The sequence below is a fragment of the Macaca thibetana genome, chromosome 14 (genome assembly GCF_024542745.1).
Source record: "Macaca thibetana thibetana isolate TM-01 chromosome 14, ASM2454274v1, whole genome shotgun sequence".
NCBI lineage: Eukaryota > Metazoa > Chordata > Mammalia > Primates > Cercopithecidae > Macaca > Macaca thibetana.
In genome coordinates this window covers 14,127,937-14,149,199 of record NC_065591.1, presented here as the reverse complement: position 1 = coordinate 14,149,199, position 21,263 = coordinate 14,127,937, and the positions used below count along the sequence as shown (strand labels likewise).

Below are 21,263 nucleotides of genomic sequence, written 5' to 3'. Positions count from 1 at the left end.
ATGGGGTTTTGCCATGTGGGCCAGGCTAGTCTGGAACTCCTGACTTCAGGTGATCCGCCCACCTCAGCCTTCCGAAGTGCTGGGATTACAGGCATGAGCCCACCACACCCAGCCTCTCTCCAATCATTTTCCACCCTGCTTAAGAATGTTTCACTAGCTCTCCAGTTGAAAACAAAAACCCAGGCTCTTGGGCCGAATGCAGTGGCTCAGGCCTATATTCCCAGCACTTTGGGAGGCCGAGGCAGGCGGATCACCTGAGGTCAGGAGTTTGAGACCAGCCTGGCTAACATGGTGAAACCCTGTTTCTGCTAACAATACAAAAAATTACCATGCCTGTAATCCCACCTACTCGGGAGGCTGAGGCAGGAGAACTGCTTGAACCTGGAAGGGGCAGGTTGCAGCAAGCCTAGATCGCGCCACTGCACTCCAGCCTGGGAGCCTGAGTGACATAGCCAGACTCCATCTCAAATAAAAAAACAAACAAACAAATAAATAAAATAAAAAGCAAAGCAAAGAAAAAAACCCCAGGCTTTTTTCCCCCCCTTTAAATATAAACAGAGACCAGGGGCTCACCATGTTACCTAGGCTGATCTCGAACTCCTGGGCTCAAGGGATCCTCCTGCCTTGGCCTCTCAAAATGTTAGAATTGCAGGCAAGAGCTACATGGCTTCTCCATAAGGTACGTAAAGCCTTCCATAACTTGGGGCTAACCTTTCTCCGGCAGCATATCTCAGTGCTCTCTCTTTGACCCTAAACGCAAGCTATTCATGCAGTCATCTGAACTCAGAATGTTTTGGCCTTGCATTTCATCTTCCTCCATGCAGCATTTTTGACGTTGCCCTTCTCCTAATCCCTATGTAACCTGCAACTCTCAGCTCACATACATTCTCCTAGTTCTAGAAGTCTTCTCAGACATGTCTCTCTCCCCTCCCTCCTAATTCACTACAGAATAGTTGTCCCTACAGTGCTTTCACACCACTTATAAAACTGGATTGCCATTGCCTGTTTACACTCTTTCTTGCTATTTGTATCCCCAATGTATGTCACGTAACAGGCTGGAGTAAATGTGGAATTAATAATTAATTTAAAAATCTCTAGCCATATTTCAGGACCAACTCATTCTTTAGCAATCTCTAACGTCACCTGGTCAAACTTAGATGTGACCTCTGCAATGCTCTTTGTAGAAGATCCGAGACCTTCAGTTTCTTGCCTTTAAAGAAGCCTCATCTGGCTACCCTGTCTCCTTCCCCTGAGGGATCAGTGAGCAGGAGAGTTTAACCACAAATTATGAGCTTTGGAAGGGAGCGCCATGAAAGATTTGGGATGCTTCCCACTGGGTATGGTAGAGAAATTGGCAAAAGTTTTTTTTTTTTTTTTTTTTTTTTTTTGCACTCTGTTGCCCAGGCTGGAGTGCAATGGCACGATCTCAGCTCACTGCAACTTCCACCTCACAGGTTCAAGTGCTTCTCCCACCTCAGCCTCCCAAATAGCTGGGATTATAGGTGCCTGCCACCATGCCCAGCTAATTTTTGTGTTTTTAGTAGAGATGGGGTTTCACCATGTTGGCCAGGCTGGTCTGGAATTCCTGATCTCAAGTGATCCTCCCACCTCGGCCTCCCAAAATGCTGTGATTATGAGCCACCCTGCCTGGCCCTAAGTTTTATAAACTTTTAGAAGCAAGTTATAAATTTTGATAACAATCTTAGAGTTGCACAAAATATACAACTATAGTGAATGAATTGCAAAGATTTTCTATACCTCCTTTTAGGACAATACTGTAGGTTGGTTCTCAATTATCTTGCTGAAAGTAGAGCAAGAAATGTATAGGTTTAACATTTTTGTGCAAATGCAGAGGTCCCTGACAAATTTAATAATTTATCATTTTGCTGAGTCATAATTTTGAATAATGACTGAGCATGGTAGACCCCTCAAGATCCACATCCCAGTCCATCATGTCACATTAAAGACTCAATGAGGGGTCGGGCATGGAGGCTCACACCTGTAACCCCAGCACTTCAAGAGACCGAGGTGGGAGGATTGCTTGAGCCCAGAGTTCAAGACCAGCCCGGGCAATATAGTGAGACCTCCATCTTAAAAAGTAAAAATAATAAAGGATTCAATGAGGGATCGTTAAATGTTTCAGCTACATTTGATTGTCCCTAATGCAGGACATTGTATGCCATGGTAGTATTCAAGATTGCAGGATGCAGCACTCACAAATGTCAGGGGTCTACTGCAGTGGTTCCTTAGCTTGCCAGAAAAAAAACCTTTGCTGAAACTTAATATCAAATCCAGCCAATGGGAATCAGGCAAATGACTTGAACTTAGGTGGCCTTCCTAAGAACCAGACTAGAAAATCATCCCTGACATCAGAGCCAACTTTGTAGACATGAGGGCCTTGATCAATCAAGGAGCCTGCAGGCTGAATTTCAGGGATGCTCTTTTCTTCACGTAGAGCCTTAAAAGAAATGGTGCTGCTGGGCACGGTGGCTCACGCCTGTAATCCCAGCAGTTTGGGAGGCTGAGGCGGGTGAATCACAAGGTCAGGAGTTCGAGACCAGCCTGGCCAACATGGTGAAATGCCATCTCTACTAAAAATACAAAAAATTAGCCGGGCGTGGTGGCGGGTGCCTGTGATCCCAGCTACTTGGGAGGCTGAGGCAGGAGAATCACTTGAACCCAGGAGGTGAAGGTTGCAGTGAGCTGAGATCACGCCACCGTACTCCAGCCTGGGTGACAGTGCAAGACTCCATCTCAAAAAAAAAAAAAAAAAAGGAAAAAAGAAATGGTGCTATCAACATTAATTAGCTTCTGGAAATGGAAATGTGCATTTATGCATTATGTGATACAATCTAGGAGGAAAGTGCTTATCAGCTGCCTTCCAACCCAGAGTTTCTTCCAGAGCACGGGACTGTAGAGGTCACAAACTCAACCCAGCTTTGAATTCCAACACTGTGACTAACTGACCAGCTACATGACCATGAGTGAATTTATTTAAATTAGGTTTCCTTCATCTTCAAAATGATTGCAACATTTTCCTCTTAAAATTATACGTAAGCCAGAGAATGGTCAGAGTTCCTATTTCAGCACCCTGTACATGTAGGAAGATGCTCAGCAAATGTGAGGTCCCTCCCACGGGCAGGAATTGCGCTTGCTCTGACCTGAGCCCCCGACAGGACCATAGGTTACTTTGCCTATCCGCTCCCTGAACCTGAACTTTCCAGTGAAAACTTGTACAAACATGTTCACTATCATTAGTTTTCTCAAAGGTCTTCAAATCAAAACTCAATTGCTTGTTTCAAAAACAGAATTTGAGGCCAAGTGCAGTGGCTCACACCTGTAATCCCAGCACTTTGGGAGGCAGAGGCTGGTGGATTGCTTGAACCGAGGAATTCAAGACCAGCCCGGGCAACATGGCAAAACCCTGTCTTTTACTAAAAATTCAAAAATTATCTGGTTCTGGTGGCATGCACCTGTGGTCCCAGCTACTTGGGGAGCTGAGGTGGGAAGAATCACTTGAGCACAGAAGGCAGATGTTACAGTAAGCTGTCATGACACTGCCCTCCAACCTGGGCGACAGAGTGAGACCCTGTCTCAAAAAAAAAACAGAATTTGAATTCCCACATAAAACAGCCAACAATCTGAGAATCTAAATGGACAAGATAAATTCAATTTACAGGGAAAATTTTTATTTTTTTGAAGTGAAGCAGGCCCAATATCAAAGACACTAAAAACTATTCCCCTGTACCAAGGTGGGATGTTGACTGTCAGTTTAAGCAGCAGGGGCTGTTAAAACTACTCCTCTGCTCATGGCCCTCCAGAGTGGTGGTGAACAGCTTTTCTTTCTCATGAAGACCAGGGCTTCTGAGCTCTCAGAGCAGAACAAATTATTATTGGACCAGTTCTCCTTCCCCTCCCCAACACCACTTCCTGCCTAGCAGCAGAAGTGAATCAGACAAACAATATGACTTTTAAAAAATTATTTAATTTAGTAGTTTTTTTTTGGAAAAAAAGCAATAAGGCAAAAAAACTGAAAATATATATAGTTGTGTTTTGTTTTCATGTGACTTTATTCCACCTGAAAGATTCTAAACTTCTTCCATTAGCGGGAATTTGATTGGGGATCAAGCCAGAAATGTAGTGCAGATGGTGAAGGAAGGAAAGGAGATAAAGCAGAGAAGTCCAATTTAGTTGGGGAATTCTCACTCTATCCAAAGCCCCAGATGAGGTCACTGCTTTTATGAGCCTCCTTGAAAGAAGCCTTGACATAACCCCTGGCTTATTTTGGGAATAAGGTTCTTAGGAGGAAATTCCCCAGCTGTCAAAGTCACTCCTCTCCCATGTTTATCACAACTAGGAAGGAAGGGATAGGGGAAGGAATAAAAGTACTAATTTACCCAGTAAAACCAATTTCCCCGTAGGGATGGCTTCCTTTGGAATGATATTTTCCCCCAGGACCCACGCTGGCTGAGGCTCAGCAGTTAAGGAACAAAACAAAAAATACTAACAAAAAGCATACAAGGAAGGCACCTCAATTTGTGATCCTCAACCAAGGGTGGGTTGCACAGGGATGGTATTTCTCAACAAGACAACGAAAACAAATACAGAACAAACAGAGAAGGAAGCCAGGGCCCCACAGGAGCAATTATCTGATCCACCCCACACGACAGTGCTTTAAGCCCCACATACTAGGAAGAAAGTTCTTTTGGGGTTTAGCCCATGTGCCGGACAGAGCAGAATTAAACTGGAAGTTGCCCTCCGGACTTTCTACCCATACTCTTCCTAAAAAGAGAAAGAAAAGAGGCAGGAAAGAGGTTAGGATTTCATTTTCAAGAGTCAGCTAATTAGGAGAGCAGAGTTTAGACAGCAGTAGGCACCCCATGATACAAACCATGGACAAAGTCCCTGTTTAGTAACTGCCAGACATGATCCTGCTCAGGTTTTGAATCTCTCTGCCCATAAAAGATGGAGAGCAGAGGAGTGCCATCCACATCAACACGTGTCCGAGAGAGAGTCTCAGGGAGACAAGGGATATCAAAAAACAAGATTCTTAATGGGAAGAAAATCAAACCAAAAAATTAGATTTTTCTCTACATATATATAATATACAGATATTTAACACATTATTCCAGAGGTGGCTCCAGTCCTTGGGGCTTGAGAGATGGTGAAAACTTTTGTTTCAGATTAACTTCTCCTCTCAAATTCTGAAGTATATCAGAATGGGACAGGCAATGTTTTGCTCCACACTGGGGCACAGACCCAAAATGGTACTGTGCCAGGAGAAAGAAGAGAAGCCAGAAAGACAATGAAGGATGGCATTGAAGGGGGCTGGGAAAGCAAAAGTGACTAGTAGTCTTTTCCCGTCCTGCCTGTGTTCTCAGAAGCTCTCCGCCAGAGAAAGTCCATAAAACCCCTTTGTGAGGAGAATGCACCCCTCTTACCAACCACCAAACTCATCTCCAGTTGCTATTAAAGATGATGGAGAACAACAGAGGGGTGTTCGATGCAAGTAAAAACAGAAACTTCCAAGAATGTAACTCTGAATATTCCAGCCCTATAGAACAATCTCTCTCACAGGTGTTCCAATATCGCAGTTATCTCCATGTGGACACTCCATTAAACCAACCCCACGTGTGAACACATTTGATGATGTTACACCTAAGCTCCACTGCAACCATTCACGATGCCTCCATTGGTAAGTCTTACATGTTTCTTTTTAAGGGAACTTCTAAATTCGGTTCTTGCTTTGAACAGCACCAAAATGCCCCTGAATCATAATCTTACGCAGATCTTGGCTGAGCAGGACACTACAAGGGGAGGGTAAGTGACATCATCTTAAATGGGGGCAGAGGGAGAAAGAAGAGCCCAGAATACTTGACTTTGTGGATGTGGAATACACTAACCTTCAGCCACTAAACCTCTCCCTTACAGACATAGTATCTCGTATGTCGATTTCAGTTTCAATCAGCTAAGGCAACCAGCCAATCACCACCACTGGTGTCTCCTTCTGGTGATTGATTTGGAAAAAATGATTGGTCAAGAGAGACAAACTTGAGGAAAGCACTTGGCAAGAGAGTCACAACTGCCAGCTTTCCCACACATCCTCTGTCCTCTTCTCCATTAGATGCTCCTCTTTTTTGTTACTGCCATTTCAGAAAATGTCCGGGCAAGAGCTCCAGTCCTGTTTTTCTTTACACTCCCAGTATTCTCCCCTATAAATATGGGTTAACTCCTTGGTAACAGGGTCCTTCTTCCGCTCAAACCACAGTGCCTTATAGGGATCATATGGTGTGCCTAAAAGGAAAAGAGAGGAAAGAAAAAAATTAGTGCTGACATTCTCTATGCATTAAGAAAGAAAAGTAGAAGGGACGTTCATTACCATCCTCTGTGGCTTTCATAGCTTCTGCTTCTCTCTTCTTTCTGGAAAGCCTTTGTTTTTCCTCCAGGCGCTGCTTCTCCGCATTTGCTTCATCCCAGCGCCCATTTTCCATCAGTCTCTGGTCAGGTCGTAACCGGCTGTCTGTGGGGGCAGTGCCACTTTCCCAAGCATTGAGAGTCAGAGCAAGCTCTGAGAAGTAATACATGTTTTCTGCATTCTTCCTAAAAGTAGAAGAAAAGAAAAAGAAATGGTAATCCCAGAGCCCAGACCCTATTTAAGGAGCAACAACAACTAAGTACACTGCCAAGGCCACATCACCACATCTACAAAAACAGGGTCTGTGAAAAGGATCTAGGACCGTGTCACGTTGCCCTAACTAAAGGAGAGATCACTCCCCATCTCCTCCCCGGCATCACTCAGTTCCACAGTCTTCTGGTGTTGTGTGGCGCCCAGCTGAAATTATCTACATTCAATAAAAAGAAGGAAACATTCTACTGAATGAAAATTCCTCACTCCTGTTTCCTTTCTTTTTAACCTCTATCTGGGATAATCTTGGCTATCACTACAAACTGACCGTATTAGAAGATGACAGGAAGTAAGTGACCTCCATCTTGTTTCCAAAGTCCTGCACATTGTCTCAGGGATCGTTCTTTTCTGCTAGGCTTTTTTCTCTTTTTATTATTTATTTATTTAGACAGTCTCACTCTGTCGCCTAGGCTGCAGTGCCATGGCATGATCTCAGCTCACTGCAACCTCAAACTTCTGGGCTCAAGTCATCCTCATGCCTCAGCCTCTCAAGTAGCTGGGATTATGGGTGCGCACCATCATATGTAGCTAATTTCTGTATTTTTAGTAGAGACAGTGTTTCGCCATATTGGCCAGGCTGGTCTTGAACTCCTAATCACAAGGGATTCACTTGCCCTGGCCTCCCAAAGTGCTGGGATTACAGGTGTGAGCCACCGCATCTGGCTGCTGATGGCCCTTTAGGCTAAATTGTTAACAGGTGCTAGGCACCTTCCTCCTCTAGCCACTTTTGAACAGTTTTGCTCTAAACAGTAGAAAAATATCCTTCTGAATCACAATCCAAAGGACCAAAGCACAAAGTATTTTTTGTCAGATGTAGTTTGGTTTGAACTTCCTTGAAATAAGCATATGCTGCAAGTCAAATCACACAATGACAACCTTCTGTTAATGTCTCCAAAGGTCTCAATTTCCCTTGCTCAATTCCTCACATAATTAAGTGAGAGGGCAGGCAGAAATGCCTTCGATACTGCTCCACAGTCAAGGTCAAAGTGGTATCTGAGCAGCATGCATGCTGATACTCACGGTAAAGGATTCCTTTTCCACAGCATGACCCTGCTATCCTCTGCTTCATGGCCTCTCTGTCGCGCATCACCCCCATTTTCCCCAATGACTGGCTGTACTTTGAAACATTCCATTTTCTCATCCCATGTCCCCAGAAGGGCAAAGTGGACTTTTCCTGATGGATCTGTCACTTCCCCTGTCACCTGCAAGGGTGGAGAACAGGGCTTGGCTATATAGAATTCATTGTGAATTAGCTTACCTGACTATACTGGAAGTCCTAGGATAAATACTGGTTAGATGCTGTTATAACAAACACCAGGGAGTCATCCAAATTATTCTTATTAGAGATGGGATCTTGCTCTGTTGCCCAGGCTGGAGTACACTGATGCAATCATAGCTCACTGTGGCCTCCAACTCTAGGACTCAAGTGATCTCTCACCTCAGCCACTCGAGTAGCTAGGACTACAGGCATATGCCACCACATCTGGCTAATTCTTTAATTTTTTTTTTAGAGAAAGGGTCTTGCTATGTTGCCCAGGCAGGTCTTGAACTCCTTGGCTCAAGCAATCCTCTTATTTCTGCCTCCCAAAGTGTTAGGATTATAGGCATGAGCCAACATGCCTGGCCTCAAATTATTTTGTTGTATTTTTTTTTCTGCTACTTGAAATAACTGAGCCATGACTTGGGGATTTTATTAATATTTTTTGTTATATGGGGATTTTTGGTAAACTTTTTATTTTTATTTTTTATTTTTGTGAGTACATAGTAGGTGTATATATAATTTGCATTTATCCTTTGTGTTGCAAACAATTCAATTATACTCTGTTATTTTAAAATGTACAATTAAATTATTTTTGACTGCAGTCACCCTGTTTTGCCAGCAAATACTAGACTTTATTCTATTTTTTTGTACCCATTAACTATCCCCACTTCCTCCTTGCTCTCTGTCCCCTCCCCTCACTACCCTTCCCAGGGAGTTTTGTATCAAAGATACATGTAGAAAAAACATCTGACTGGTACTCAGAATTATATTTTCTTCTCTCCAGAAATTCATAGGGACCCATAAACAGATTGAAATCCCCAGCTATTCTTCAGTCTCCCACAGAAACTCATGACACAAATCATTATGGTGGTATCACACAACTCCCCATCAAACTTCTCAAACTTCTCAGGGATCAAACCCCTTCTTCCTGAAATCTTTTATTAGTCCTTCCTCTGTGTTTTCCCATTTACTTTCTCTTTTTTTCTTTTCTTTTTTTTTTTGAGACGGCGTTTCTCTCTTTTGCCCAGGCTGGAGGGCAATGGCGTGATCTCGGCTCACCGCAACCTCCGCCTCCCCGGTTCAAGCAATTCTCCGGCCTCAGCCTCCCAAGTGGCTGGGATTTCAGGCATGCGCCACCATGCCCAGCTAATTTTGTATTTTTTGTGGAGATAGGGTTTCTCCATGCTGGTCAGGCTGGTCTTGAACTCCCGACCTCAGGTGATCCGCCCGCCTCGGCTGTGTTTCCCATTTTCAATTTCTTATTGCTCTTGACACTTTCACTTCCTCACTTATTGTCATTCCCAGAAAAGAGAAGGAATTGGTTTAGTAATACAATATAGTATTTCTTGCTGACTTTCTCCTTCACCTCTACCTTTTTTTTCTTTTTCTTTTTCTTTTTTGAGACGGAGTCACTCTGTCGCCCAGGCTGGAGTGCAATGGTGCCAGACTCACTGCAGCCTCTGCCTCCCAGGTTCAAGTGATACTCCTGCCTCAGCCTCCCGAGTAGCTGGGATTACAGGCACGTGCCACCACACCCAGCTAATTTTTGTATTTTTAGTAGAGACAGGGTTTCACCATGTTGGCCAGGCTGGACTTGAATTCTTGACCTCAGGCGATCTGCCTGCCTCAGCCTCCCAAAGTGCTGGGATTACAGCTGTGAGCCACCGCGCCCAGCTTTTCACCTCTACTTTTTTTGAATCACTATATGTACACACACACTATATATAATGTACACACCCCCCACACCTCCCCACATGTATATACATTCCAGTCCTAAAGGAGTATGCTTTCTAAGAGATACATGCTAAGTGAAGTAATTTAAACTTCCCTTACCTTTCTTGCTACATCCCGAGAGAAGTAGCTATAAGGAACAAATTTAAGATTACACTTGTCTCCTGTCTTGTGATTCACAATATCAATTTCACCAGACTGTAAAATGAAAAAATTCAGTTTTATTAAGACTGGATAAATTCAATGTCTGCCAAACCCATGGTTCATAATTCTTTACTTTTCAATCTTACCTTCTAGTAATCCCTTGTTTAAGATTCCGATCTTAGCTAGCCTTGGGAATACTATAGAATCCCTATGTAACCTTGGGTTTTCCAGGTTGAGATCAAGACCAAGTGACCACTTGTTTTGAATTGTATCTCACATGTTTGATGGCATGATTTGACCTTCAGCACATATACTGAAATTCACATGATAATTTATCTTTCCAAACCAATCCCTCACTAGTACCCTTCATGAACTCTTCTGCTTAAATCAAAATACTCTACTCACAATTTCAAATTACATATGGTGGGCCTTTCTATACTTTACTCATTTCATTTTCCCTCCTTTCTTCTTCTTTTTTTAAAAAATTTTTTGTAGAGACAAGGTCTCACTATGTTGCCCAGGCTAGTCTCAAACTCCTGTGCTTAAGTGATCCTCCCAGTTTGGCCTCCCAAGATGTTGGGATTACAGGCATGAGCCAACATGCCCGGCCCATTTTCCCTTTCTTTCTATCTTCTGAATCCCAAACCACACTTTAAGATTCAGCTTAATTCCCACATCTACTGTGAGGCCTTTCCTGACTGCTCAGAAGACAGTATTCCCTCTTTTCTAAATTTACTGCAACCATTGTCTTAAGAGCAAACTGACAATTAATCAGATACTATCGTAGGGCATCTTTTATATTAGTGTATGTTGCTGCACACTTTCCAACCTACACATTGGTCATATATCTCCAATGATATAATAACTTCTTGAGGGACATCTCATCAGACTTTGTATCCCCAGGACCTAGCATACCGCCTGGCAATAAATATTTGATGAATAATGAAAGGATTAAGAGTTGGGGCCACGTTTGTTTTTTCTACCTGTCGTAGCACCCAACACTGTCCTAGCAGAATAGTCATTGATGAATGTTATAATTTGGTCATTTATAAACAATAATTTGTGGTACAGAAACTTGGGGAGGTAGAGGTAGGGTTACTGCCTGAGAGAAATTCCTTAGGAGAAACTGATGAATCAGTAGCAACATTCTGGGACCACTTCACATGTCCTAAATACTGCAGAAATATATCTAAAGAGGTATTCTTTTAAACTTCACACGCACTTTAGGTACCTTTCCTCACCTGATCTATCCACAACTTGCCCACAATAATGTTGTGTACAGTTGTGGTAACTTTCTTCCAAGTGTAGTGGTGCCCAGTTGCATGGAAAATACAATGAATGGTACCTGGAAGCAGAAAGAGGTATCCAAATTAAGCCAAATGTCAGAAAAATAGCATCATGCAGCCTCAAAACAGTAAAGGATTAATTTCTTTCTATTGATATTTATTACTTTTAGAAATAAAACAATAAAAATGACTTATACTTTCTTAAATGCTGGAAGTATTGACTGAATTTTTCTCACTTGACTTTTAACAATCTATGAATAAAACATAACTAAATGATGACAAACCCTGGCAACTGATATACCTTAGCCAGGGCGCTGTGTTCTATAACACAACTGCAAAATTCACAGAAACAAGTCAAATGTGCCCCATCATGCATCGTGGAAGTAACTGCATTATGGAAGGAGCACACATTGGTAGTCTGTACTGGGACCGGGCTCTACTGTTAGTTACTAGCTGTGTGACCCTAAACAAACCACTTATCTAAGGCCCCTTAATTGTAAAAATAGAATAGTGGATAGAGCTGGGGCTTTGAAATCAGACAGAACTGGATTAAATCCTGGCCCTAGTCCTCATTAGATGTATGACCCTCTGTTATATAATGAAGAATAAAACCCTTATTCTTTCCCAAGTGACAGGAGTATCTCTGTTATTTATGATGGACCTTGACAATTTATCCTAATGAGGTGACTCATGGTGGGCCCCAGAGAGCTAATGCTAATAACTTAGGATGAGAACAAGCCAGGATCTACCATGTGATTAGAGACAGGGTTTTGAGTCACCTGATACTGGGTTAACTTCCTGACCTCTGGTGATGAAAGAGGATCTGGATATTGAATTCAATCCTGCAATCAAACCTAAATAATGAAGCCCTACTAAAATCTCTGGACACCAAAGCTCAGTGGAGTTTCCTGGTTGATGAATATATCAATGTGCCAAGAGGGTGATGTGCCCTGATTCCATGGTGACAGGGCACAAAGTTCTGTGTTCAGGACCCTCCCAGACCTCACCCTATGGGTCCCTTCGTTTGGCTGGCCCTGATTTGTACCCTGAATAATAAAACGGTAATGATAACTAGAGCACTTTCCTGAGTTCTGAGTCATTCTAATGAATTATCAAACCTGAGGTAGTTGTGGGAACTCCTGAACTTACAGCCAGTTATCTGAAGTGCAGGTGGCCTAAGGCCTCCAACTTGTTGCTGGCATCTGAAGCAAGGGCAATCTTGTTAGGTACTATGCCCTTAACTTAGGGAATCTGCAGGAACTCTGGGTGGTTAGTGTCAGAATTGCATTACAGTATTGCACTATGAATGTTTCAAGGGCCTTGGTTTTATCATCTGTAAACTCGGAATAACCCGTCCTACTGTGCAGTAAATGTCTATTTATTTGCCTAATAAAATGCTTGAAACATATAGCTGACTCTTGTTCCTGTGAGTCAATCTCCAATGAATACCAAAATCAGTGGTTTCACAGGAGAGATAATTGAGGATTCAAAATAATCAAAAATTTAAAAAGATAGATAGTTAATAATAGTCAATTCCAGGCCAGGTGGGATGGCTCACCTCTATAATCCCAGCACTTTGGAAGGCCAAAGCGGGCAGATCACTTGAGGTCAGGTGTTCAAGACCAGCCTGGTCAATATGGTGAAACCCTACCTCTACTAAAAATACAAAAAATTAGCTGGGTGTGGCGGTGTGTGCCTGTAATCCCAGCTACTCGGGGAGGCTGAGGTGGGAGAATCACTTGAACCCAGGAGGCAAAGGTTGCAGTGAGCCAAGATCACATCACTGCACTCCAGCCTGGATGACAGAGCAGTCATTGTCTCAAAAATAAAAAATAAAAATATGGGAGGCTGAGGCAGGAGAATGGCATGAACCCAGGAGGCGGAGCTTGCAGTGAGCCAAGACCACGCCACTGCACTCCAGCCTGGGTGACAGAGTGAGACTCCATAAAATAAAATAAAATAAAAATAAAAAAGTCGATTCCAGTAAAAGTATAACCCTAAGTTCTCTCTGTAACCACTAATAAAAATAACTCACCAGTTGTGGTTTAGACATGTTTCTTACACAAAAAATTAAAGTAGCCTTAGTAGTTGGCAGACAAGGATAACAACAATGAAGGCGATGACATTAATAATAACAGCAACTCTGAGAACACTTGCTGTGTACTAGGTGCCATGCTATTGCCTCCTCATGCATTATTTCATTTAATCTTCACAAACACCTTCGAAATATTTGCTCCACCTAAACATATTCTAAATCTCTGGGTTTCTTTTTCTTTTTCTTTTTCTTTTTTTTTCCCAGATCTCGGCTCACTGCAACCTCTGCCTCCCAGGTTCAAACAATCCTGCCTCAGCCTCCCGAGTGGCTGGGGCTACAGGCACCCACCACCATGCCCAGCTAATTTTTGTATTTTTAGTAGAGATAGGGTTTCACCATATTGGCCAGACTGGTCTCAAACTACTGACCTCGTGATCCGCCCACCTCGGTCTCCCAAAGAGCTGGGATTACAGGCGTGAGCCACCACACACGATGGTTTTTTTTTTTTTTTTTTTTTTTTTTTTTTTTTTTGAGACAGGATCTCGCTTTGTCACCCAGACTGGAACGCAATGGTGTGATCATAGTTCACTGCAACCTTGACTTCCTGGGCTCAAGCAATCCTCCCTCCTCAGCCTCCCAAGTAGCTGGGACTACAGGCGTATGCCACAACGCCCAGCTAAATTTTTTTATTTTTTGTAGAGACAGGGTCCCACTATGTTGCCTAAACTGGTCTTCAGCTCCTGGGCTCAGGCGACCCTCCCACCTCAGCCTCTCAAAATACTAGGATTACAGGCACGATCCACTGCACCCAGCCTAAATCTCTTAACCAATACCTCCTCCTCTACCATCTCATTCTATGAGGCCAGCATTCCCCGACACTAAAGCCAGACAAAGACACTATAAAAACTCAAAGCTACAGACCAATATCATATCCCTTATGAACAGTGATGTAAAAATCCTCAAAAAAAAACTAGGAAATTGAATTCAGCAGCATATTAAAAGGATTACACACCATGACCAGGTGGGATTTATTCTTGGAATGCAAGGATGGTTGAACACATAAAAACTGGTAAATGTAATACACCACATGAACAGAATGAAGGGTAAAAAAACACATGATCATCTCAATTGATGCAGAAAAAGCATTTGACAGAATTCAACACCCTTTCAGGATGAAAACACTCAACGAGCTAGAAATACAAGGAAAATACCTCAACATAATAAAAGCCACATATGAAAACCCCACAGCAAATATACTCAATGGTGAAACACTTAAAGATTTTCTTCTAAGATCAAGAACATGGCAAGGATGCCCACTTTCACTGCTTCTATTCAACATAGTACTAGAAGTTCTAGCCAGGGCAACTAGGCAAGAAAAATAAATAAAAGCCATCCAAGATGGAAAGAAAGAGATAAAGTTATCTGTGTTTGCAGATGATATGATCTTATATATGAACATGCTAAGAATTACACCAAAAAAAGAAATCCTGATAGAATTAATAAATGAATTCAACGAAGTAACAGGGTATAAAGTCAACACACAAAAATTAGGTGCATTTCTATTATACACCAACAATGAATAATCTGGAAAGGATATTAAGAACAATTCCACTTATAATAGTATCAAAAAGAACACTTAGGAATTAACTTAATCAAGGAGGTAAAAACTGTAAAACGTTGCTGAAAGAAATTAAAGTTAAGATAAATAAATGTAAACACATCCTATATTCATAGATTGGAAGACTCAACATTGTTAAGGTTGTCAAGGCCCCTCAAAGCAATCTACGGATTCAATGAAATCTCTATCCAAATCCCAAGATGTTTTCTGCAGAAATAGAAAAACCTATCCTAAAATTCATATGGAATCTTAAGGGACCACAAATAGCCAAAATAATCTTGATAAAGAACAAAGCTGGAGGACTCAAAGTTCCTGATTTTGATACTTAATACAAAGTTAGAGTAATCTAAAAAGTGTGGTACTAGCATAAAGACAGACATATAGGCCAGTGGAATAGAACAAAGAGCCCAGACACCAACCCTTCATATATGGTCAAATGATTTTTGGCAAGAATGCCAAGACTACTCAATGGAGACAGGACAGTCTTTTGAACAAACGGACTCATGCAAAATAATGAAGTTGGACCTTTATCTAATACCATGTACAAAAATTAACTCAAAATAGATGAAAGACCGAAATGTAAGACCTAAAACTATAAACCTCTTAGAAGAAAACATAGGGCAAAAGCTTCACAATATTGGGTTTGGCAATAATTTCTTGGATATGACACCAAAACCAGAGGCAACAACAACAACAAAAAGACAAAACAGTCCTCCTGAACATTAAAAAATTTTATGCAATAAATGACAATAGCAACAGAGTAAAAACGCAGCCTCTAGAATGGGAGAAAATATTTGCAAATCATATATCTGATAAGGGATTAATACCTATACAGAGAACTCCTAAAATTCAACAATTAAAAAAAACTAAAGAACTCAAGTCAACAATGAGCAAAGGAGGCTGGGTACGGCGGCTCACGCCTGTAATCCCTGCACTTTGGGAGGGTGAGGCTGGCGGGTCACTTGAGGTCAGGAGTTCAAGACCAGCCTGACCAACATGGTGAAACCACGTCTCTACTAAAAATACAAAAAATTAGCCGGGCGTGTTGCAGGGGGCCTGTAATCCCAGCTATTCTGGAGGCTTAGGCAGGAGAATCACCTGAACCCAAGAAGTGGAGGTTGCAGTGAGCCAAGATTGCACCACTGCACTCTAGACTTGCATGACAGTGTGAGACTCCATGTCAAAAAAAAAAAAAGGCAAAGGACTTGAACAGATATTTCTCCAAAGATATACAAATGATAAATAAGTACATAAAAAAGTGCTCAACAACACTAGTTATTAGAGAAATGCACGTCAAACCACAATGAGATACTAACTCATATCCATTAGGATAGCTACAATACATTTTTTAAAAGTGTTGGTAAGGATATGGAGTAACGGGAACCTTTGTGCACTGTTGGTAGGAATGTATAACCACTGTTGAAGGCAGTATGGTAGTTTGCTCAAAAAATTAAGAATGTAATTGCCATGTGATCCAGCAATTCCATTTCTGGCCATATACTACAAAGAACTGAAAGCAGAGTCTTAAAGAGATATTTGTCGTTTTTGAAACATTTTTTTTCTTAAGACTTTAGGCAAAGAGATGAAAGGGTATTTGTATATTCACGTTCACAGCAGTGTTACTCACAATAGCTAAAACATGGAAGCAACCCAAGAGTCCATCAATAGATGAATGGATAAGCAAAATGTGGTACATACATACAATGGGATAAATATTATTCAGCCTTCAAATGAAAGGAAATTCTGACATTTGCTACCACATGGATGAACCTTGATGACATTACGTTAGGTGAAACAAGCCAGTCACAAAGTGACAAAAACTATATGATTCCACTTATAGGAGGTACTTAAAGTAGTTAAAATAGAGACAGAAAGTAGAGTAGTTGGTGCCAGGGTTTGGGGAGGGAGAATAGAAAATTATTTTTTGGCCGGGTGTGGTGGCTCACACCTGTAATCCCAGCACTTTGGGAGGTCAAGGCGGATGGATCACTTGAGGTCAGGAGTTCAAGAACAGCCAGGCCAACATGGCCTGGCCATCTCTACTAAAACAACACAAAAATTAGCCTGGTATGGTGGCGGGTACCTGTGATCCCAGCTACTCGGGAGGCTAAGGCACAAGAATTGCTTGCACCTGGGAGGTGGAGGTTGCAGTGAGCTGAGATCATGCCACTGCACTTCAGCCTGGGTGAGAGAGTGAGACTCAGTCTCAAAAGAAACAAAAAACAAACAAACAAACAAAAAAGCCCAGTGCGGTAGCTCATACCTGTAATCCCAGTACTTTGGGAGGCGGAGGTGGGTGGATCACGAGGTCAGGAGATCAAGACCACGGTGAAACCCCGTCTCTACTAAAAATACAAAAAATTAGCCGGGCGTGGTGGCGGGTATCTGTAGTCCCAGCTACTCAGGAGGCTGAGGCAGGAGAAAGGCGTGAACCCGGGAGGCAGAGCTTGCAGTGAGCCGAGATGGCGCCACTGCACTCCAGCCTGGGCGACAGAGCGAGACTCCGTCTCGAAAAAAAAAAAGAAAATTATTTTTTAATGTATATAGAGTTCCCATTTTATAAGACTAAGAGTTTTGGAGATGGAGGGTGGTGATGGTTGCACAACATTATGTATTTAATACCACTGACCAATACACTTAAGAATGGGTAAGGTGCTAAATTTTATGTTACATGTATTTTACAATTAAAAAATTGGAGACCGGGCACAGTGGCTCATGCCTGTAATCCAGCACTCTGGGAGGCCGAAGCAGGTGGATCACTTGAGGTGAGTAGTTCAAGACCAGCCAGACCAACATGGTGAAACCCCGTCTCTACTAAAAATACAAGTTAGCCAGTTGTGCTGGTGCACGCCTGTAGTCCCAGCTACTCAGAAGGCTGAGGCAGGAGAATCAGTTGAACCTGGGAGCGGAAGGTTGCAGTGAACTCAGATCATACCACTGCACTCCAGCCTGGGAGACAGAGCGAGACTCTGTCTGAAAAAAAATAAAATAATAAAAATAAAAAATACGAAATAAAAAAAACTGGAAAAAGGACAAGAAAAACAAGTCATAGAGGTCAGAAGGCAGTGGGATATAAGCAAAATGCTGAAAGGAAAAGACTGTCAAAGCAATCATTCCTTTTTTTTTTTTTTGTAGAGATGGGGGTCTCCCTGTGTTGCCCAGGCTGGTATCAGACTCTTGGGCCCAAGTGATCCTCCTGCCTTGGCCTCCCAAAGTGTTGGGATTACAGGCGTGAGCACTGACTGCATCTGGGTCAAGAGTCTTAATTAAATCTATCTTTTTGGTCAGGCATAGTGGTGCCTCACGCCAGTAATTCCAGCATTTTGGGGGGCCAAGGCAGGTGGATCACTTGAGATCAGAAGTTCGACACCAGCCTGGCCAACATGGTGGAACCCAGTTTCTACTGAAAATACAAAAATTAGCTGGGTGTGGTGGTGGACAGCTGTAATCCCAGCTACTTGGGAGGCTTAGGCAGGAGAATCGCTTGAGCCTGGGAGGCGGAGGTTGCAATAAGCAGAGATTGCACCACTGCACTCCAGCCTGGGCGACACAGCGAGCCTTTGTCTCAAAAAAAAAAAAAAAAAACCCATAAATAAAAATAAATGCACCTTTTTAAACTTCAAGCATATCAGCTAATTTCTATATCCTAGAACTTGATGAAGAAATTCTTATTTGCACTGGGCATGGTAGCTCACGCCTGTAATCCCAGCACTTTGGGAGGCCAAGGTGGGTGGATCATGAGGTCAGGAGTTTGAGACCAGCCTGGCCAACATGGTGAAACCCCGTCTCTACCAAAAATACAAAAATTAGCCGGGCATGGTGGCAGGCACCTGTAATCCCAGCTACTCAGGAGGCTGAGGCAGGAGAATCGCTTGAACCCAGGAGGCGGAGCTTGCAGTGAGCTGAGATTGCGCCACTGCACTCTAGCCTGGGTGACACAGCAAGACTCAATCTCAAAAAAAAAAAAAAAAGAAAAGAAATTCATATTTGCCCCTTACAATAGCCTTATTTGGAAACTTCAGTTATATTTTCTAGAAGCATTCTTCTTTCCAAATGTCAAGCGTTCTAATCTTTTTAGCCTGTTTTATAGGGAGACTCAAACTCATTGCCACTGCCTCCAAGTATCTTTAGGTACTTTCATTGGTCTGTATTAGATTTTCTTCAGTCCTGGCTATGACTTTTTCACAGTGGAGTTAATAGAACCATAATTTTGTACAAAGTTGTCCTGCTACCAAATAACCTTAAAACTGTCTTATCTTGTCAGACCTTCGTGAGAATACTGGGCTGATGTCTTCAGTGTCCTTTCTGCATTGTAACTGTAACTGATGGCTTGCAGTCTCTCCCTTTCAGTACAGCCTAGTGATAAAGACAGTGGTCCCTGAAGCCAGATTGCCTCAACTCAGATCCCATACTAGCTGATTAAGCTGACCCTGACAACCTAACCTATCTATGCCTAGTTTTCTTTGTTTAAAAAATGGCAATAAAGGTGTCTATCTCATGGAATTATTGTTGGGCCTGAATGAGTTAATACATGAAAAGCACTAATATCAATGGCTGACCCATAACGAACACTCAACAAATGCTACTTCAATTATCAACATAAAAGTTTGGACTACTTTTCCCGAGATGCATTACTTCTTGCTGAACACACTGGAGCAGTGCATTCAACTGCCAGTCATCTATCTGTTCACTCACTCGCAACCCTGTCCATAAATTTTTCTTTGGTTATATCTACTGGCTTAACAATAATTTTCTCTCTGAGAATTGAGTGCCATGACAAATGTAAAAATTTCACTGCATGATTCGCCTTCCAAGCCACTGAGCCTAAAAGTGTTAAATATAGCCATCCCCAGGGCAGATATCTAGAAATTCCATTCTTTAGATTTCTATATTCAGCTTCCTATCACAAAGTCAATTCTTTCTTCAATCTCCCCATGAAGACCAGGATTTTTGTTTTGTTCACTTACACTTCCCAAACACTGAGAACCATGCCTGCCCCATGGCAGGTACTCAGTTAAGCAGCCAATATGTGGAGGAACTTAACAGGATCCTGGCGATCCAAATCTTAAATAACCATAGGAATGCAAATACTATCAAATTGTTTTCTTTTTAATTAATTTTGTTTTCCTATTTAATTAATTTATTTTTAAAATGAAGTTTCCCTAAGATAAATGTTTTAACGTTAAAAAATTAGATCCTTAACAAATTACTAAAACTTAGAAAAATTAGATCCACCATCTATACCATGTTCATATATTCATTCCTCAAAGAAACCTAGATTAGTCAAATTATAGAGAAAATGTACCATATTTCATTAGTTAAGTTTATTGTTATCTTTTAGATGAATACTCTTCCCTTGGTATTTGTGAGGGATTGGTTATAGAACACCCTGCAGATACCACAATTTGGTCAAGTCACTCATATAAAATGGTGCAGAGTATCTGCATGTAACCTGCACATATCCTCTCCCTCCTATACTTACATTACTTATAATACATAATACAATATAAATGCTATAGAAATAGGTTTTTTTTGGTCTTTTTTTGTATCATTATTTTTTATTATTTCTTTCCCACCAGTATTTTTTCTTTTTTCTTTTCTTTTTTTTTTTTTTTTTGAGACGGAGTCTCGCTCTGTCACCCAGGCTGGAGTGCAGAGGCCAGATCTCAGCTCACTGCAAGCTCCGCCTCCCGGGTTTACGCCATTCTCCTGCCTCAGCCTTCCTTGTAGCTGGGACTACAGGGGCCCGCCACCTCGCCCGGCTAGTTTTTTGTATTTTTTAGTAGAGATGGGGTTTCACCGTGTTAGCCAGGATGGTCTCGATCTCCTGACCTCGTGATCCGCCCGTCTTGGCCTCCCAAAGTGCTGGGATTACAGGCTTTTTTTTTTTCTGAGAGGGAGTTCTGCTCTTGTCACCCAGGCTAGAGTGAAATGGCGCGATCTCAGCTTACTGCAACCTCTGCCTCCTGGGTTCAAGCAATTCTCCTGCCTCAGCCTCCCGAGTAGCTGGGATTACAGGCGCCCGCCACCACACCTGGCTAATTTTTGTATTTTTAGTAGAGACGGGGTTTCACCATGTTGGCCAGACTGGCCTTGAACTCCTAACCTCAGGTGATCTGCCTGCCCCGGCCTCCCAAACTGCTGGGATTACAGGCATGAGCCACCACACCTGGCCCTCAGTACTCTCAGTGTCCATGAATGCAGAATACCCAGGTATGGATGGCTGACTGTACCTAACCATCCATGGAATGAAATATAATTCATCCCTTTAGAGATCCTCAAGGGGCCTCTGAAACTCTTCTCTATGGCAAAACATCACATTGCAATATGGCCACTGACACCCTAATTCTGCAAGTAAGATGGTAACATCCCAGGCATTTACTACTCTTAAGCTAATACTTCTGAAACTGTTAGCTGCAAAGACAATTAAGCATGGAGAAGCTTTTTAAAGCTCCTTGGTAAAGATTAAGACTGATGTATCACTTAGTCCCCTTTTCATTTAG

At 42.2% G+C, this 21,263-nt stretch overlaps 1 protein-coding gene across 2 annotated transcripts in view; it reads right to left on the bottom strand.

The window, feature by feature from the left end:
• Window positions 1-3,965: 3,965 nt before the first annotated feature.
• Window positions 3,966-21,263, bottom strand: part of OSBP (oxysterol binding protein) — a 42,403-nt gene continuing 25,105 nt past the window's right edge. For both annotated transcript variants that reach the window (XM_050758508.1, XM_050758509.1), the window contains 5 exons: window positions 11,063-11,166; window positions 9,780-9,875; window positions 7,706-7,887; window positions 6,380-6,600; window positions 3,966-6,294 (listed from right to left, as the gene is read on the bottom strand). In XM_050758508.1, coding sequence (XP_050614465.1) covers window positions 6,152-6,294; window positions 6,380-6,600; window positions 7,706-7,887; window positions 9,780-9,875; window positions 11,063-11,166 — 746 coding nt within the window. In that variant the 3' untranslated portion in view covers window positions 3,966-6,151. The remainder of the gene's footprint in view (window positions 6,295-6,379; window positions 6,601-7,705; window positions 7,888-9,779; window positions 9,876-11,062; window positions 11,167-21,263) is intronic.